We start from the raw sequence: 19,230 nt of genomic DNA on the forward strand, positions 1-19,230 counted from the left end.
AAAGACAGAATTGAGAGTTAGAATTCTCCAGCAGGACTTTAACATTGGGAATTGAGGGAATACTAAACTGCAGAGAACCATCAGTCAGCTGTGCTGCTAAACCTATTGAATTATAGAAAAGCTATAATGGGTAGGCTGTAAATTTGAAAATCTAAGTTACGAATGTGTCACATGAGAAACAGCAACTTTAAATTCAATTTGACTAAGAAAATAATGCAGTCAAAATTTCCATTTCTGTGCTTGCCTGCATAAAACTATCTTTTTTAATGCACAGGAAATAAAGTACCAAAATGGAAAGTTCTGGCCTCCAAATTTTGGTACGCATGCAATGCCTCGACCTTTTGGGGTCTGACCTCACTGCCAATGCATCAGTTTGTTAACTCACCTAGTTATATTCGTGACAGGACTACTAATTCTTTTAGCATTCAAAGTCTGTTAGGTTGACATGCAGTATCAGTTTAATTGTTATGCAAATGGCTCATATCCAAAATGGACAAGAATTAAACAACCTAAAACAATGATCACCTAAGAGTTTTAAAACAAATGTTTCTTTGATGATCTAGCTAGAAGAGATAGAATATTTTTGACTAAAATGAAATAGACATTACTAACAGTAAAAATAGCCTAGGGAATTTAAAAAATCATGAAATTGTGTAAAAATATTCCCAAACATTTTAGGCCATTGTTGAAAACGTAATTGGGAAATTAATACATATTATTACTAATTGATGATATTTGAAGATTACATTCTCCTTCAGAAAATGGGCAGTAACATCATGTTGGAGAGGTACATTGTGCATTCATTTTCTAGAAAAAAATGGTGCATTGCAATTATTGGCTTCTGATGAGCAAAAAAAACACACCTACTTGTAGTTAGATCAAAACCTTTCCACATGCCAATATCTCTCTTTACTGCCAAAAGAATGCAGATATAGGGAAGACATGAAAGGATACATTACAGAGGAGGAAGAGTGGTGGGAGAGGTGGTTCTGATTGTAAATTAAGGCAAGCTTTCATCAGATTTGATGTCAACTCCCACAGCAAAACAGCATTCTGATGGAAGATTCAACTGTATATCACTGTTTCACTGATTACCCAAAAAATGAAACAAGTTAACATATCTGTATGGTGCTCATCTATTTGATATTTGGCAAATTTAAAATAAACAAGATAAATCCTGAATTAGAACAGTAGATAGAAGAGCAATATACTGAAAGGTTCAAAGCAATATTGCCAGCGATTTCTAAGCTGAACTCTGAAATCAAATCAGTGCTGTTAGGTTAGATTTATAATTATTTTTGTCTGCTGAAATGTTTGTAATTCATACAGAGCTAAAAGTAACTAAGTTAAAAATATAAATACTGAAAATAAGCAGCATCGCTAAAGGAAAATAGTGGATTGAAGAACACCATACAATTTATGTTGTAGTGGTTCTGTTCGCCGAGCTGGAAGTTTTAGTTGCAAACGTTTCGTCCCCTGGCTAGGAGACATCATCAGTGCTGTGGAGCCTCCTGCGAAGGAGGAGGAGGAGGCTCCACAGCACTGATGATGTCTCCTAGCCAGGGGACGAAACGTTTGCAACTAAAACTTCCAGCTCAGCAAACAGAACCACTACAACAAGCACCCGAGCTACAAATCTTCGCACAAACTTTGAACCATACAATTTAAGTGTTCACATGCTGTAATTTCACAAAGATCTATAGAAATGCGATTTCTAGATACCCTAGAAATATTTTAGTCACCCCAGATGATTTGAGAAGGGGAATAGGAGTGACAGGAGGGGAGAGTAAAATGAAGTTAGGTAAATCTTATTACAACCAGCTCAACTGTTGTTTAATTGGAGATGTGTCAGGTTGGAAACCATGTGATCAACTCGCTCTCAGGAGATGGAAGAGGATGTGAGTTAGAAGTTTGGAATTTTACAAAATGTAAAATATTTTAAGGAGACCACAAGCATCTACTTTAATAATACTTTTGTTTTTAAGACCTGCATCTCATGTTTCCCAGGGCGGAGGAGGTGTGAGAAAATAGATTCAACAGGTAACTGCTCTTACACAATACCTACAGAACAAGAGGAGCAACAGTGTCTTCTCCCAGCTCAATTAAACCTGCTCCATGATCTGTTGGACATTCACTACAGTCTGCTTAACCTTCCCCAATGTTCTGTCAAACCACCACATCACCCACTATAGCTATTGGCCAATCTCCTTTATTGCATCACACCCCTCGAACCATCCAGGCATCTGTCTAACCCCTTCTCAATAACTTAGGTCACTAGCAACGTTACCTTCAATCTGCCAAGCTGCAGCTGGGAAATAGGAATATACTTTTAAGAGTTACAAATTATGCCAATTATTTTCAAGTTTCCCAGATACTAAACTCCCCATTTGCACACTTTATGCCTCAATCATTCACTTTCAGCTTCAAATGTAATTCTTAAAACACAATTTTGCATATATCCAGCATAAATCTTTCATGCACTGAATACTGATTGAGGTACCTCAACTGAAGGTCTGGTGAATTACAGTAAATTGCAGTACAAAATAATAAAAGCAGCCTTGTAATTTTTTTTGGCAGAAATTCAATTATTCCAGTTTTTGAATAAAAGCTTCAGACTAACTTAACATGAGAAACATTGTCTGAAAAATCCCATTTCTCCTTCTCATAAGTGTACATGAAACAAAAGCAGTTACAGTCTGTGCAAAATGTAACATAAATGGCACAACAATCATTCAGACCTCCCATTATCCAGCAGAGGTTTTAATATTCCTTCATTATTTTAACACAGCTATTAGAAATATGTCACCACTTCATTCTTGAGTATTAGCGGCCATTAGTGCGCAATTCTTAGTTTTGAAATTTATCACAATCACATTTCTGGTGACAAAAATAATTGCCAGTTGGATGGCATTGATAATGAAGACAACAAATGATCAATCTACCCCCAGTTCAACCTGTGGCTGTTTCTGTTCCAAGTAATCATTTACATAGAGGACCGAAGTCATCTTCAATGGATCAGCTGGTATTGGAATGAAAAGAAATAATAGTGTAATACTGATTTTTGCCACTGGATGTCACAAGCACACTATATTATATGCAGACATTAAAAATTTAGACTATTATCATTTATCAATTTTTTTTGCAATTTTAAGTACAACACTAAATTCTGAAATTGGGTCTAATCGGCTGAGTGAATCATGGTAGCTTTTTCGTCTGAAATTAACTGCAATTTTAATTTATTATAAAAGTGAAGGAATTTTGCCTTCCTCCCATTTCTTGTCCATATGTCTGCAAACTAACTTGCAGTATCTTGACAAAATGGCCATGGTTGCAGGGTCATGTTCAGTGAAGGAAGGCTATTTCACCATGGAAACTAATCCTATGCTTACCCAATATCCACATTCACATTTCTCCATAAAGGTCACTGGATAGTTCTCAAGTGCTGCAACTTTGGCTAATTTTCTATCCCATCCCAACTAAGACAAGTTACCTTAGAACAGACCAAGGATTGAAACTTAAACACTTTTGGCCTCTGTTGTCACTGATACACTGGGTAGTAAATTTACTGATATGAGCCAGAGAGAGGGTAATGCATTATTATTTAAGAGTTACACATTTGAAGAGCACCCTATTGGCTGTGCACAGCAATTGAAAATGTTGGGCAATATTTATATGCATAGAAAAGAATAAGGTTTATGAATGCAAAAATCACCTAATCATTTTTAACTTAATATAAAATAACTTGTGGTTCTTCGGGATTATTGTATCTGCAAAATGACAGAAACCACCCACCAAAATATTACTAAAAATCACTAAATAAATTAGCTATTAGTCTGTTGCTTACCCATGATTGAAATAAAAACATAAATGACAATTGCTTTTTAAGGTAGCCTGTTCTATGATGTTTTTGTCAAGGGTGTGTGTTTGGTGACCCATACATCAGTAACATAGTATACCCTGAAATAGGGTGGAACACAACTTAAAAACAAAATGGAATTTTTAAAAATGAACTCGATTAGTTACAACTTTATTTTACAATGACACCACCAGTTGAGAAGGAAAGAATGTCATGGGAGGCAGTTGATTCTGATTGGTTTCTTTTATACAATTAAAAAAAATGAGTAAAAAGAAAAAAAATCAGCTGTTGGGGGTTATTTTTGCAAATCTATTATTTATTTAATCTCAAAATTCTTATTTTTATCTTCTTCATTCTCTACTCACCAGACCAATTCTTAAGAAAGTAAAACTTCACTTGGACCGGCAGCCCTCCAGTTCCTTACTCAATTAAACATTCTTCATCATGATCTCAATATCAAGTATCAATAGATTGTTATCAATTAAGCATTTAAGTAGCAAAGCCTCTGCATGTTCCAAAATAGTACTGGATAAAACTAGAACCAGGACTCAGAACTAACTTTACTTTCCAGCTCGGAACCTCGAGGCCATTTGGAAAACTTCAGATTCTCTCATTTAAAATCAAACAATTCAATGTGTGGATATTACAACTTGGGACCTTCCTGATTCATACAGGCTGCTACTTCAGCAGTGGTCATCCATACCAACTGGATGAAGCCAATACTTCCATCCTTTCACATAAGCAAATTTCACTGAAGAATGTCAGTTAGTAGGATAAGCATGACTAGGATTCATAACTGTGGTCATATCTAACAAATAGGAGGCATATACAGCAGATTTTAAAACCATTGGATATGAATATGTTTGATAAAGGAATTCATTATTTCTTAAATTTTGATGCTTTTCAGTTTAATGATTTAGACCAAACATTAATTTTAAAGTGTTCTACATTTCAATATTGCTGTGTTAGCACGGTCTGAAGGATAAACTGTCCCTCAGACACTTGAGCTGCTCCTCGCCAAGCTTGATTTTGTCCTCCAGCTCTCTCTGTTCAATGATGAGGGCAGATTTCATCTTTACAAAATGAATGTAATCCTGCAGCTCCTCCTCAGACAGGTGCTTGACAAGGATATTATGAACAGCATGCTCTCTGCGATCCACATGCTCTTTCAGTTCTTTGGCTTCTTCGAGCTGAGCTAAAAGTTGCTTTTTCTTTTCAGTCAATGCATGCTGCAAATTAAAATGAACAATGCTAATCAGTTACTTTTGCCTTTCCTGGACTTTTTTTTCTGCACTTCCTTCTATTGTCTCCCAGCTATTGTATCATGTAGGATGCTGATTCACAGGAGGCAGAAATTTTGTGGCATCTTTCCCAGATGGCTGTTACTCACATTTGAACACTGTCAGCATGGAATTCACTCCCTTCTCAGTTGACACATTTTCAATACAGCGGTGTGATAGCAAATCAAGAGCTGGGACTCTGTAACAACGCTTTTTTTTATACTGACAGCTAAAGTTACCCCTCAAAGCCCTCGAGATACTATAAAACATTTATTTCCACCTTGTGCTTCCTGTCAGGTTTGGAGAGGCCAGCTAATTCAGAATAGAATCCAATCTGGAACATTCGTACCACTCAGCATTGCACACACTCACTGGAACATCAGTAGAATCAAACGGTCGAAAATATATGTTCTTTATAAAATATTATAGTTTCATCAGTTGTTTTCTATCTTTTTCTTTAAAGAAAAGACTTAAGGACATTGACTAAAATTTCAGACGGATGAGACTTATTTGCAATGTGCAGCCATATTCACTTTTCTTGGACAGAGATGCAAAGGCCCAATAGAGACAACAGTTTTTCGGAGCTATGATACCCTCCTTCCTATCTTATCAATGAAGACTGATCTATTCAGAAGGTAATTGTAAGGACATTAATCATATAGGCTGTGAAATAACAGCTAAAGAGGAACTGCATGAACTCGTCCTCTATATTCTTTGGAGTATGGAAGTAGAAAGGAGAGAGACCATATTGACAACCTCTTGTGTGGTCTTTGAAGTTAGGGTCTGGACAGTAATTGATATTAACCGCAGCAGATAGTTGTCTTGCCCATCTCTCATCTCAACATTCTATCCGAGCTCTGCATCTCGATCTGTTGAAGGTCTCCACAGCAGAGACTTTCCATTAAAAGCCACTGGATTTTCCACAGCTGCGATTTCAGGAGAAAATACTATACCCACAATGACTATACAGCAACTGCCTCAGTGAGAAACAAAACATCGTGACTCCTTATTGACTTCACCTTTCAATCTTCATTTTACTTGGCTAAGTTTATCTAACACACAGTAAAGCTGTACTTTTTTGTAGCTTGTGAAAACGCGTCTGTGTTTGCAAGCAATAGTGGGAAGTAGGATGAATTTGCACATTTTTGACATTTTTACATTGTTGGGTCTTACTAACAAAAGTAATCACATATGCGCTTAACTTAAAAATAAAGGTCGGTCTTATTTCTTAGAGACTGCACAGTCAAGAATATATTGAGTTGGCAACCCACTACCGTTTTAAAATTCAAGGTATCTGCTAATAACCAAATGGGGAGTGACAGAAGAAGAAAACCATTTTATCTCTTCTCACTTGATTTGCATCAAAATAGATTATTGAACTATCTAAGTTTGTTGATGTTGTTAGCTGTTTGATTAGAGCCATCTCTACTAAGCTAAGTTCTTATGCAACAGAAATGTCAAAATTATTCACAATATTTAAAACCAGATTTTGCTATCAGTTATTAAAATGCAGAATTTCGCATATTGATTGTAACTAAATCATCTCGTGCCACTCTACTTTCACTCTCTTCTGACAAGACCCAAACAATTCTTAAGCAATCAGTGATACTATCATAGTATTCATTACTTTGGAAATGCATCATGATTCGAGTTGATGCATGAGAACAGGGTCTTCAATACCCTACTGTGATCATTGGACTCGGATACTGAAGCAGTTCGTGTTCAACTGCAGCAAGAGTGGATTGAAATCTACGCCTGGGCTGACAAGTGCATTCAAGCTGACAAGTGACAAGCTGCATTCTTAAAGAGCATTCAAGGTTGGGTTTTTAAATATTCAAGGCTGAACTAAATTTTTAATTAGTAATGGAATCAAATGTTATGGGGAAAAGGTAGGCTTTACATGAAAAGTAACAGTCACAGTGGCTCAGCGGTTAGCACTGCAGCCTCACAGCACCAGGGACCCAGGTACGATTCCAGCCTTGGATGACTGCCTGTCTGGAGTTTGCACTTTCTCCCAGTGTCTGCGTGGGTTTCCTCCGGGTGATCTGCTTTCCCCTCTCAGTCCAAAGATGTGCAAGTCAGGTGAATTGGCCATGCTACAGTGCTCATAGTGTTAGGCGCATTAGTAAGAGGGAAATAGGCCTGGGTGTGTTACCCTTCAGTGGGTTGGTGTGGAATTGATGCCAATGGCCTGTTTCCGCACTGTCGGGAATCTAATCCAATTCAGTCATGCTACACAAGTGTCAGGCAATGGCCATATCCAAAGAGGAAGTCTGACCAGTTCCACTTGACATTCTTTGGCATTACATACATGATACGTTTATGATTTAGCATTGACTGACAATACCTACCCTTTCTTCCTCACTCATTTCAACATCCAGGTTATTTAAGGCATTTTCCACTCGAGCAAGTCGGCCTGAGAGAGACAGCAACAGGTTTACAACTTTATCCAAATCCCCAATGAACATTCGGTACTTATCAAACTCGTTTGGTTTGCAGACATTCTTCACCAGTCTTTCTGCCTCTTCCCCCAATGCACAGTTTGCACTGATGTCTTCCAAGAGGCTCTTCTGGGCTTCATGCAATACAGAGAGTTTCCTGCTCAGACTGCTAATCAGTTGCTGCTGTGGAAATTTATAAGAAAAAATATTGATTAGAAGAGAGTTCCTTTGCCCAAAATGACGTGAAAGTATAAAACTTTCGCCACATGATACATGAGACAAGTCTGCACACAGGCCTCCATTCAAATAACGTATCCTTGGTATTTACATGTCCCACGAAGGGGTGCTTTCAGATTACTTTTTCGATCTTTCTGCCTGCTAACTTTATTTAGCAGGTGCCTCTTCTCATCACCTAAGACAATTCTATATCTAGGAAAAAAAACTTAATACCTTCTTTTCTATCAACGTTTCCTCCTCTTCTTCCTCCTCTTCCAAACACACTTCAGCCATATTTGGTAAGTCCTTCATTTTGTTCAACAGCTCGGCCTTGGCAGCAGATGTGCTATAGTAAGCTGAGCAAGAAGTTGAGCTAGTGATTGCTGTTGAGGAGGTGGCCTGTGCAGTACACCTGTAAAGAAAGCAAAGAAAAATCACATTAGCAATGCAAGAAACCAAGACAAATTCTAAACAAGAAATGCTGATGAAATTTAGTATTGATGCCCTTCATAGAATTTCTAGCACAGAATAAAACAATTTGCCCCAGACTGTCTGTGCTGGTGTTTACCTTCCTCACAAGTTTCTTTGCATTCCATCCATCTCTTCTCTACCTTTAAGCATACCTTTCTATTAGTTTTCCTCTTGTCTAATATTCTTCTGCAATCATTTAAGCTGTTGGTCTCACCTTTTATGGTACTGGATTCCACCTTCTAAACTAAGTATATATGTTTCTCATTTCTCTACTGAATAAATACTTTGTATTTATGGACACTTTACCTGCACAATCTGTTCATATTAGCAATGATTTCAATCAGGTTGACTCTAGGGAAAGCATCAACCGGTTTAATCCTAATTGATACCTAAAGAAAATCTTTCATTTCTGGTTTCACCTCTGTTCTCATCCAGATCTTGCTTGCATTGCACCCCCCCCCCCCCAAACAGTCATTTTCAATATGCAAACTCGTACTTCGTACATCTCCAAGTGCAGCCTGACTACACGCTTACACCTTCATCACTTTTGAATATTATATCCCTTCAGACAAATTAATGCTTTATTAATATTTATTCTTGCTTTGTTGATCTGTGATGCTTCTGTTAATGATTTTTAACCTACATCCCTTTTCATTTCAACCCAATTTTCTGAGGTGGAAGTGATATTGTGTTTTATCTACCAATGTATATAAGCTCTCATTTATCTACTTAATGTAAGTTTGCCACAACTACCCAGCCTATAGATTTTCTACAGTTCCTTGTTAGCTATAGATCACCAGCAGGTTTTGATGGTAAGCTACTTGTTTAAGCCTCGGCCATTAAAATAAAATAACAGTAATATCATTAAACACCATTTCCAAACTAATCTAATGCATTCAACCCTACACTTGACCTTATTTTACAGCCAATTCATTTTCTAATCAGCTACTTGGTCTAACTCCACACGCTCTAACTGTTGTCATGGCTTACCATGTGGTACTATCCAAAAGGTCTCTTGAAAACCAAAATATGAAATTGACCCTTGCTATTATGTCCAAGGAATTCTACCAGACTCTTTCCGCATGACTGAGCCTTTTGAAATCTATGCATACTATTATGATATCTTGTTACTACAGGTTCTTCTACCAGACTTAGTAAAGATATTGAAGTTGGTATCATTGATATCAATCATATAACAGATCTTACAAAGGTACTTATGATGCTTAGTTTCCTTGAATATATTTGGCTGGATACCATCTGGACTTGGGATTTTATATTTTTATAGGTGTAATAATTGGTCAATTATTTTCTCCATTTCCTTCCAAGCTCTTAATATCCTCAAGTTCATCCACTATTAGTATCTACAAAAATACCTCAGTTTTGACTGAAGATGATAAAGTAGTTAGTCACTGCTTCTGCCATTCCTCTGTCAACACCTCTAAGCTTATCTTTATCATTCTTCAGCAGTGCTATCGCTACATTAGCTTTCCTGATTGACTGTAATCCAAAAGTGGGCAAAACAGTGTATAAACTGAGCAGGTATTGTCACGCAACAGTTCCTAAAAATCATTCTCTCTCTATAATGGAGCTGCATTTTTCAAATGAAGATGGGCTGCGGAAAGAGAATGCTGTAATCAGGACAGAATTTTGACATTGTAGTGCATCTCAGAACTCAACTTCCAATATAAATTGAAGACTTAACACACATTGTTCGTTATAATAGCATCCACTGCACTTTCCCCATATTGTTGTTGCTGAAATTATGCAGCCTGAACAACAAGGATTCCAGATTCATCTGCAAAGATTGTATTAACTCAGCATTTTCAAGTTTGTCTTGCTTTCACTCAGCTGAATGTTTTTGACTGACTTTAAAAAAAAATTGAAGCAAATTTTAAAAATTTGGATGACAAATTTAAAATTGCGCTGATATCATTTGGGCATTGGCACTGAAGATTCCAGAATTAGCCATACCTCTAGCCAAGTTGTTCTAGCACACCTGCTAACAGCCACATCTACCAGATGCGATGAAAAACCTTCCAGGAATGGCCTGTCCACACAAAGCAGAATAAACACAGCCTAGTCCAACACTGGGGTCAGTTAGCTGGATGGGTAGTTTGTGATGCAGAATGACACCAATAGTGTAGGCCGAGTGAAATAACTTCACAGAGCCCAGTATCCCTCCACCCTTTATTTACTTATGCACAGTCATTGGCAGTGGCCAGCCAGCATGGAGTCAGTCCCGAAAAAGGAGGAGATTTTAAATTCCCTGTTTATATCGGTCAGTTAGGGTTTCCTGACTGGGCCAATCAAAAATCTCAGTCAATGGGATCCACCTGGTTTCAATCACTATACTGAGGTCATCACGAGGGTCCAACCATCTAAACCACGCCCTTGCAGTGCTTGTTGTCTGGTGGTCCTCAGATTAAATCATCACCTGTCATTTCTCTCTCTCTGATGAGAGAGCAGTCCTCTGGAACTATGGCAACGTTAACTTTACTATCAATAGTAAAGTGATGGAAGGGGTCATCAATCAAGTTCTTGGGTCAAACTGTGGAACTCTCTTCCTAACCACTCAGTAGGTTTTCCTACAACACAAAGTTCAGTCATTCAAAGAGGCCAACAGCTTCTCCAGGGCAATTAAAGATGGCAACAAATTCTGGCCTAGCCGGAGATGCTCAAGCTGACTTTATTATTCACGTACAAGGACACCCAGTTACTCCTGCATTACAGCATTTTGTAGTCTTGCTCCATTTAATACACTGCATTTCTATGCTTTGACCAAAACAGACAACTACACATCTTCTCATCTGATACTCCATTTGCTAATTTTGTGTCCCCTCATTTAACCCATCTTTTCTACTCTTCTCACGACTTGTTTTCCTACCTACGTTTCTATTGTCAGCCCATTGGCTACAATATGTCAATTCCTTAATCCATGTCCTGACTATAGATCGTAATAATTTAGGGCCCAACACGGATCCCTGTGTCACATGACTAGTTACAGCTAAAAAATATGAAAATATCCAGTTAATTAGCCAATCCTATACCCATGCTAATGTATTACCCCATCACACAAGATCTTATCTCCTATATTAACCTTTAAAATGGCACTTTATCAGATATCTTTTAAAAATCCAAATACACAAGTATTTCTATGTAGTCACAATTCAGCAACTTGTACTATACACAGATCCTCTCTAAAAATATCATCCAGTTCATATTTGGAACTGGACACATACAGGAATTGATTCTTGAATCCCAGTTCTGAGGAATGGTCACTGGACTTGAAATGTTAACTCTGATTTCTCTTCACGATGCTGCGAGACCTGCTGAGCTTTTTCAGCAATTTCTCTTTTTGTTACTGAACTTGTCAAGCTTGTCCCACCATCCAATGAGATCATAATTGCTGAGATCCAACTTCACATGTTTGCTGTTGCCTCATAACACTTAATTTTAAATCTGAGATTGATAACTCAAACTACTGACAATTAATTAGCATCAACTATCATTGACAGAAGAGCGTTCCAAACTGCTAATCCCCTTTCAATGTAGAAATATTTCCTACTTTTACTCACGAAAATCTAATCTTAGCATCCCTATCAGCAGAAACGTTTTCCATCATTCACCCCATTTATTCATCATAATATTTTGTGACTCTCAGGGCTATTACTCTAGTTTGTAATCTCGCATGGTAATTTAACCCTTGCAATGCAGAATCATTTCAGTAAAATTGATGCGTCATTCCCCTCAAAGTTAGAATACTAAGGTACAGTGCGTGGAACTGTTCAGAGTTTGCCAAGTGTGATCTAATTATGGTGCTGCACAGCTGCATTATAAATTTTTCTAATCCTTTAATTTCAATCTTTAAATATGAAAGCAAACTTTTGTTAGCCTTTTATATTATTTTCTGTAACAATTAATTGCTTTTTAATGATATATGTACATGAACAGACGAGCCTCATTGGCCTTATTGTGGTACAGAGGCATCTAGCTGTCCTTATACATGAATTACAAAATGTTAGCATGCAAGCAATTAGGGAGGCCAACAGGATGTTGGCCTTTAGTACAAGGGGAATGGAGAATAAAAGTAAGGGAGTGCTGTTATAACTGTACAGGACACAATGGGACTTCACCTAGACTAATACAGAGGAACCTCGACTATCCGAATATCAATTATCTGAATATCGGATTATCCAAAGGGGATCTCAAGGTCCTAACAGAAACATTACGTCAAAGAGCTGTTTCAACCCTGATTGCGGCTTTTGTTTACAGGTACAGTGATTACTTGACTCACTGAAATGCTTCCGAGAACAGTCCTGGACAGTCCAGGCACCATCTCTAAATTACTTTCCCTGGAATTCTACACAGGGGTGAACCCTAAATCCCCCTTTTCCCAGATAATCTCCCCGACATTGTCCTGTACAGAGCAAAGGTGGAACCTGTCAAAAAGTTGCAGTAAAAAGTGTGTGAGAGAGAGAGAGAGAGCGCGAGTGAGAGAGCGAGAGAGAGAGAGAACGCACGTGTGCACTATTTAGAGCCTTACCCCACAAAGGCATCAGCAGACTTACTGTTGGTGTACAATTTGGCTGTCCCGGGGGTTGGGGGTTCGGCTGGGGGCAGTGGCGCGGATGTGTGTCAGACGGTGGTTGGGGGTGGACAGGGGTGCAGGGTTAGTGGGTGGGGGTGGGCAGGAGGTGGGGACAGGGTCTCACATGCAATGTGCTGCTGCCTAGTCTCCTGAACGAGGAGCAGACTTCACAGAAAACTCCAAGCCCCAGAGGAAATCTCTTTGACAGTATTAGGCAAGAACTTTCTAAAACTGATTGGAGGCAGATGCTCGCAGGTAAAGAGACGGCTGGAAAATGGAAAGCCTTCAGAAATGAGATAACAAGAATCCAGAGAAATTATATTCCTGTCAGGGTGAAAGGGAAGGCTGGTAGGTATAGGGAATACTGGATGACTAAAGAAATTGTGAATTTGGTTAAGAAAAAGAAGGAAGCATATGTCAGGTGTAGACAGGATAGATCAAGTGAATCCTTAGAAGAGTATAAAGAAAGTAGGAGTATACTTAAGAGGGAAATCAGGAGGGCCAAAAGGGGACCTGAGATAGCTTTAGCAAATAGAATTAAGGAGAATCCAAAGGGTTTTTACAAATATATTAAGGACAAAAGGGTAACTAAGGAGAGAATAGGGCCCCTCAAAGATCAGCAAGGCGGCCTTTCTGTGGAGCCACAGAAAATGGGGGAGATACTAAATGAATATTTTCCATCAGTATTTACTGTGGAAAAGGATCTGGAAGATGTAGACTGTAGGGAAATAAATGGTGACATCTTGCAAAATGTCCAGATTACAGAGCAGGAAGTGCTGGATGTCTTGAAACAGTTAAAGGTGGATAAATCCCTAGGACCTGATCAGGCGTACCTGATAGCTCTGTGGGAAGCTAGAGAAGTGATTGCTGGGCCTCTTGCTGAGATATTTGTATCATCGATAGTCACAAGTGAGGTGCCGGAAGACTGGAGGTTGGCAAATGTGGTGCCACTGTTTAAGAAGGGTGGTAAAGACAAGCCAGGGAACTATAGATCAGGGAGCCTGACCTCAGTGGTGGACAAGTTGTTGGAGGGAGTCCTGAGGGACAGGATGTACATGTATTTGGAAAGGCAAGGACTAAGTAGGAATAGTCAACATGGCTTTGTGCGTGGGAAATCATGTCTCACAAACTTGATTGAGCTTTTTGAGGAAGTAACAAAGAGGATTGATGAGGGCAGAGCAGTAGATGTGATCTATATGGACTTCAGTAAGGCATTCGACAAGGTTCCCCATGGGAGACAGATTAGCAAGTTTAGATCTCATGGAATACAGGGAGAACTAGCCATTTGGATACAGAACTGGTTCAAAGGAAGAAGACAGAGTGGTGGTGGAGGATTGTTTTTCAGACTGGAGACCTGTGACCAGTGGAGTGCCACAAGGATTGGTGCTGGGTCCTCTACTTTTTGTCATTTACATAAATGATTTGGATCCGAGCATAAGAGGTACAGTTAGTAAGTTTGAAGATGACACCAAAATTGGAGGTGTAGTGGACAGCAAAGTGGGTACCTCAGATTAAAACAGGATCTTGACCAGTTGGGCCAATGGGCTGAGAAGTGGAAGATGGAGTTTAATTCAGATAAATACAAGGTGCTACATGTTGGGAAAGTGAATCTTAGCAGGACTTATACACTTAATGGTAAGGTCCTGGGGAGTGTTGCTGAACAAAGAGACACTGGAGTGCAGGTTCAGAGCTCCTTGAAAGTGGAGTTGCAGGTAGATAGGATAGTGAAGAAGGTGTTTGGTATGCTTTCCTTTATTGGTCAGAGTATGGAGTACAGGAGTTGGGAGGTCATGTTGCGGCTGTACAGGACATTGGTTGGAATATTGCGTGCAATTTTGGTCTCCTTCCTATTGGAAAGATGTTGTGAAACTTGAAAGGGTTCAGAAAAGATTTACAAGGATGTTGCCAGGATTGGAGGATCTGAGCTACAGGGAGAGGCTGAACAGGCTGGGGCTGTTTTCCCCAGAGCGTCAGAGGCTGAGGGGTGACCTTATAGAGGGTTACAAAATTATGTATAGGATATTTATGGATAGGATAAATTGGCAAATTCTTTTCCCTGGGGTCGGGGAGTCCAGAACTCGAGGGCATAGGTTTAGGGTGAGAGGGGAAAGATACAAAAGAGACCTAAGGGACAACATTTTCATGCAGAGGGTGGTACGTGTGTGGAATGAGCTGCCAGAGGAAGTGGTGGAGGCTGGTAGAATTGCAACATTTAAAAGGCATTTGGATGGGTATATGAATAGGAAGGGTTTGGAGGGATATGGGCCGGGTGCTGGCAGGGGGGACTAGATTGGGTTGAGATATCTGGTTGGCATGGACAGGTGGACCGAAGGGTCCGTTTCCATGCTGTACATCTCTATGACCCTCATGATTTTAAGATCACCCTTCAGCCTCTGACTCTCCAGGGAAAACTGTCCCAGCAAATTCAACACTCCCTACAGCTCACATCCTCCAACTCTGGCAGCACCCTTGGAAATCTTTTCTGAACCCTTGCAAGTTTCACAACATCCCAAGGAGAGACCAGAATTGCACACAATATTCCATAAATGGCCTAACCAATGTCCTGTACAGTTGCAACATGACTTCCCAAATCCTTTACTCAATGTTCTGACCAATAAAAGAAAGCATACCAAACACCTTCGCTATCTCCTATCTACCTGCAACTCCACTTTCAAGGAACTATGAACCTGCGCTCCAAGGTCTCTTTGTTCAGCAATACTCCCCAGAACCTTACCATTAAGTGTATAAGTCCTGCCCTGATTTGCCTTTCCAAAATGCATCACCTCATATTTATCTGAATTAAATTCCAACTGCCATTCCTTGGCCCATCTGATCAAGATCCCTTTGTACTCTGAGATAACCATCTTCAGCGTCCACTATACCTCCAATTTTCGTGTCATCTGCAAACTTACTAACTGTACATCCTATGTTCCTATTCAAATCATTTACATAAATGACAAAAAGAAGTTTACCTGAGATGTTAAAGGGTTAATTCGTTCAGTTGATCTGTAAGTAGTTAGATGTTCGGGGGTGAGGGAGGGAGAGGGTGGCATATTTCTCTGTCTTGCATGCATAATGTAAAAATTTACATGGCCACCTCCTGCAATTCAGCATCAATTTAATTACACTGTTTCTGGAAATAATCAAATCACTACAATGTGTCTTGAGTGGCATGTGACTACAGAGAGTGGCAGAGGGTTGTCTTGTGCGCATTATGGATAGTGATGTAAAAGGGAAGACTGTTCCCTTGGTCAGGGACGTCTCTTGACACGGCTCCACAAGCTCCATGAAGAGTGTTTAAGAGTTCCTCCAAAAGTTTGTACTTACTTAATAAACTTTGGCTGTTCACAGAAAGTGGTATGTTGCAGTTGCATCAAGTGTGGAAGAATCTCAAGAAAAAGAACCTAACAGAACCAGCAACGAGTCTTGTGACACACTGCTGGTCACAGGCTTTCAGTCTGAAAAGCAACTCTCCACCATCATCATCTGTCTTCTATCTTTGAGCCAGTTCTGTATTCAAATGGCTAGCTCTCCCTGTATTCAATGTGATCTAACCTTGCTAACTAGACCATGAGGAACATTGTTAAATGCCTTACTGGAGTCCATATAGATCATGTACACCACTTCATCCTCATCAATCCTCTTTGTTGTTTCCTCAAAAAACTCAATCAAGTTAGTGAGACATGATTTCCCATACACAAAGCCATGTTAACTATCCCTATTTGAATTGGATTCTGAGACAACTCAACAGGTAAGTGCCCTTTTACCGCTCATTATGAAAGTTAAAATCCCCCATTAAAGTCACTGGCTTGATTACGTGTTGTGTAATCTCTGCATTTATACAATATATTACTTCAAAGTTGGCACCAGAGGACCTATAGACAACTTCCACGAGAATCTAATTGATTTTTTTGATTTCTTCATTCCACCCATAGTCTCCACTGTCAACTCACGTTTCATTATATCTTCTTTTATCACTGATGTGATTTAGTCCTTTATCCCCAAGGTTACTCCTCCCTGCTAATATTTTCTCTATTTTTCATGCAAGCCTTTAACCTGCTCGTTTTAGTTTCAATTCTTGACTGTCTTACAGTCTCTGTAACCATGCCTTACCTCCCAACTGAATTTGTACTTGCAATTCATTCAATGTATCCAGCATGTACTCACTGCATTTATATAAACAATGCTTATTTGAGAAGTTAATTGTAACCTGTCCCTCAGCCCAAATATTTTGTTTGAGTTTTTATTTTCATTTTCCTGTTGAAATAACTTTATATCCTTCCGCTTATTTTCCCTCACTTATACAGCCACAAGCAAAATTTGTGACTGTTACTCTACTCTTTTCCATATAATTTGTTTTGATGGAAACTTCCTTTACTACCTATGCTTCCCGTTATTAGATTGAAGTCTCTGTAATTGCCATATCTATCCTTTTCACTAGGACCCCGGCACAAGATCAATTTAGGTGCAGCCAAGCCCAAAGATAATTCCTTTCAGTCCCAGTAATGGTACTAGTTCAATGATGTGAAACCCATTTTTGCCACACTTGTTCTCTGTTGCAAAAGTCGATTATGCTAATTTGCACATAATTCTGACAATAATCTAGGGACCCCAAACTTTGGAAAGCTGTTCTTTAATTTAGGTCCTAGTTCTCTTCAAACAGGGCTTCCCTGCCTACTCTTCCATGTTATTGGTCCCAATGACTCATTACTTCAACTATCTTCATTCCTGTTGTTAATAATCCTTCAACTTAGCAGGAGGTAAGCAATGAAATTTATCCTGCTCTTGCAAAACTGTGTTGTTTGTCCTCAGAATTATTGAAACTCCTGAAGCGATCACGTTCTGTTTCTCTTCTTCATTCTTTTGGACAGCCTCTTGCTCCAAGATGCTATGGCCAGCATTCAACCTGTCCTTCCAATATACTTTAAACTAGATCACTCTTTATAATCACTACATTTATCAACAGAAATGGTTTACTTTTATACACATGTTTCAAGTGCTTCCTGCTCCTGTTCAAGTGAGCACTTGTAACTGATTGATGGCTTTGTTCAGAATACTATGTACGTTGCTGTAACTACAGTTTAGAATACATCTGTGCATAGAATATTGTTTGGGGGTGCAGAAAAAAAGTGGTTTGGTTAAGTGACTTCTAGGCAACAATTTACTCAGTGCCAGATGCAAACAACTTAACTTGTGTACAGGCAGTTTCTCCCTTCTTTTACTTGGCCTAGGTTCAAAGTGCAACAAGCTGCCTATAATTCAGTACAAACGGCCACAGTCACTGTTAGGCTCACTCAGAGGCATCAAATATGGCAACCACAAAAATGGTAAACATTACTGGAGTTCTGATTTGTGGTCAGGACACTAAGTACCTTTTATACAGTTTAAAGGTTAATCGCTTTGCATCAAATTGCTGGCATTGCAGAGAAGCTGTGCAGTCTGGAGCTGCTGTTCAAAAACAAAATGCAAAAAGCCTCCATAGGCTAGTTAACCGTGTAAACCTATAACTAAGACTAATCCAATCTTCATCAAATACCCCGTACCTGGGTCTAACCAAAAGCAGTCGAAGAATTTAGGCCAACTATGGTGATAAAACTGGTGCTATAATTGTTTGCAGTTAGTAAAACACAAACCAGTGACCCTTAGGGTTAGCTACCAGCTAGCAGTTACCAGTGGGTGCAAGCCCAGCTTTGAACTTTCTCCCACTAGTATGCTCATCTTGGATAGCTCACATCTCTCTGTGTGTTCTGAAAGTGTGAATTAAGCAAAAAAACAGACGTCAGGGCTGAGTCCAACAATCCCTCACTGAGAGTTTTTTTTCCAAAGTGCAGAGAAATAACTTTGTTAGCCACTTGTTAAATATTACCAAGGAAACATACCCCCAGGAACCAGAACAACCTTTGCAGGAGACATAAGCTTCACTAATAACTTTCTCATGATATTTCTGGCAAGAGTAGTGATATGTCCTGCAACTAATTTAGAGCTCTCTAACATTACTTTTTCTATTCTTTGCACATGTTAAGAAGAGAGCAATTTATCTGATGTTTAGCTGTACCATATAGAGAAGCAGAATCAGAGTTCAAATCCCAGTAGCTATACTAACTGAGCTGATCTGAACAGAGGTAGTGTTACTGACCTCTGCAATGTTATATTACCCCAGTCATAATTCTCAGATGAGAAAGAGAAAACCAAATAACCCAATCAGGCTTCCTGCTTGTGACTGTCATTCAGCAATCACAGCTGGAAGTTCATTCATGTGGACAGGATTGGGCTCAGCTTCCTTCAGCAATGAACTGGTCAATGCTCAAACAAGAGGAACAATCATTAGGCCAAGCTAATTAAGAGTTTATGTTCTCTATGGAACTGTAATCTAGTGAT

General features: G+C 39.2%; 1 protein-coding gene across 1 annotated transcript in view; it reads right to left on the reverse strand.

The window, feature by feature from the left end:
• Positions 1–1,567: 1,567 nt before the first annotated feature.
• The window catches only part of shroom4 (shroom family member 4), a 153,208-nt gene continuing 135,545 nt past the window's right edge, over positions 1,568–19,230 (reverse strand). The window contains exons 8-10 of the mRNA XM_060831987.1: positions 8,028–8,205; positions 7,488–7,760; positions 1,568–5,085 (exon numbers count right to left, since the gene is read on the reverse strand). Coding sequence (XP_060687970.1) covers positions 4,822–5,085; positions 7,488–7,760; positions 8,028–8,205 — 715 coding nt within the window. The 3' untranslated portion in view covers positions 1,568–4,821. The remainder of the gene's footprint in view (positions 5,086–7,487; positions 7,761–8,027; positions 8,206–19,230) is intronic.

This window comes from Hemiscyllium ocellatum, chromosome 11 (genome assembly GCF_020745735.1).
Source record: "Hemiscyllium ocellatum isolate sHemOce1 chromosome 11, sHemOce1.pat.X.cur, whole genome shotgun sequence".
NCBI lineage: Eukaryota > Metazoa > Chordata > Chondrichthyes > Orectolobiformes > Hemiscylliidae > Hemiscyllium > Hemiscyllium ocellatum.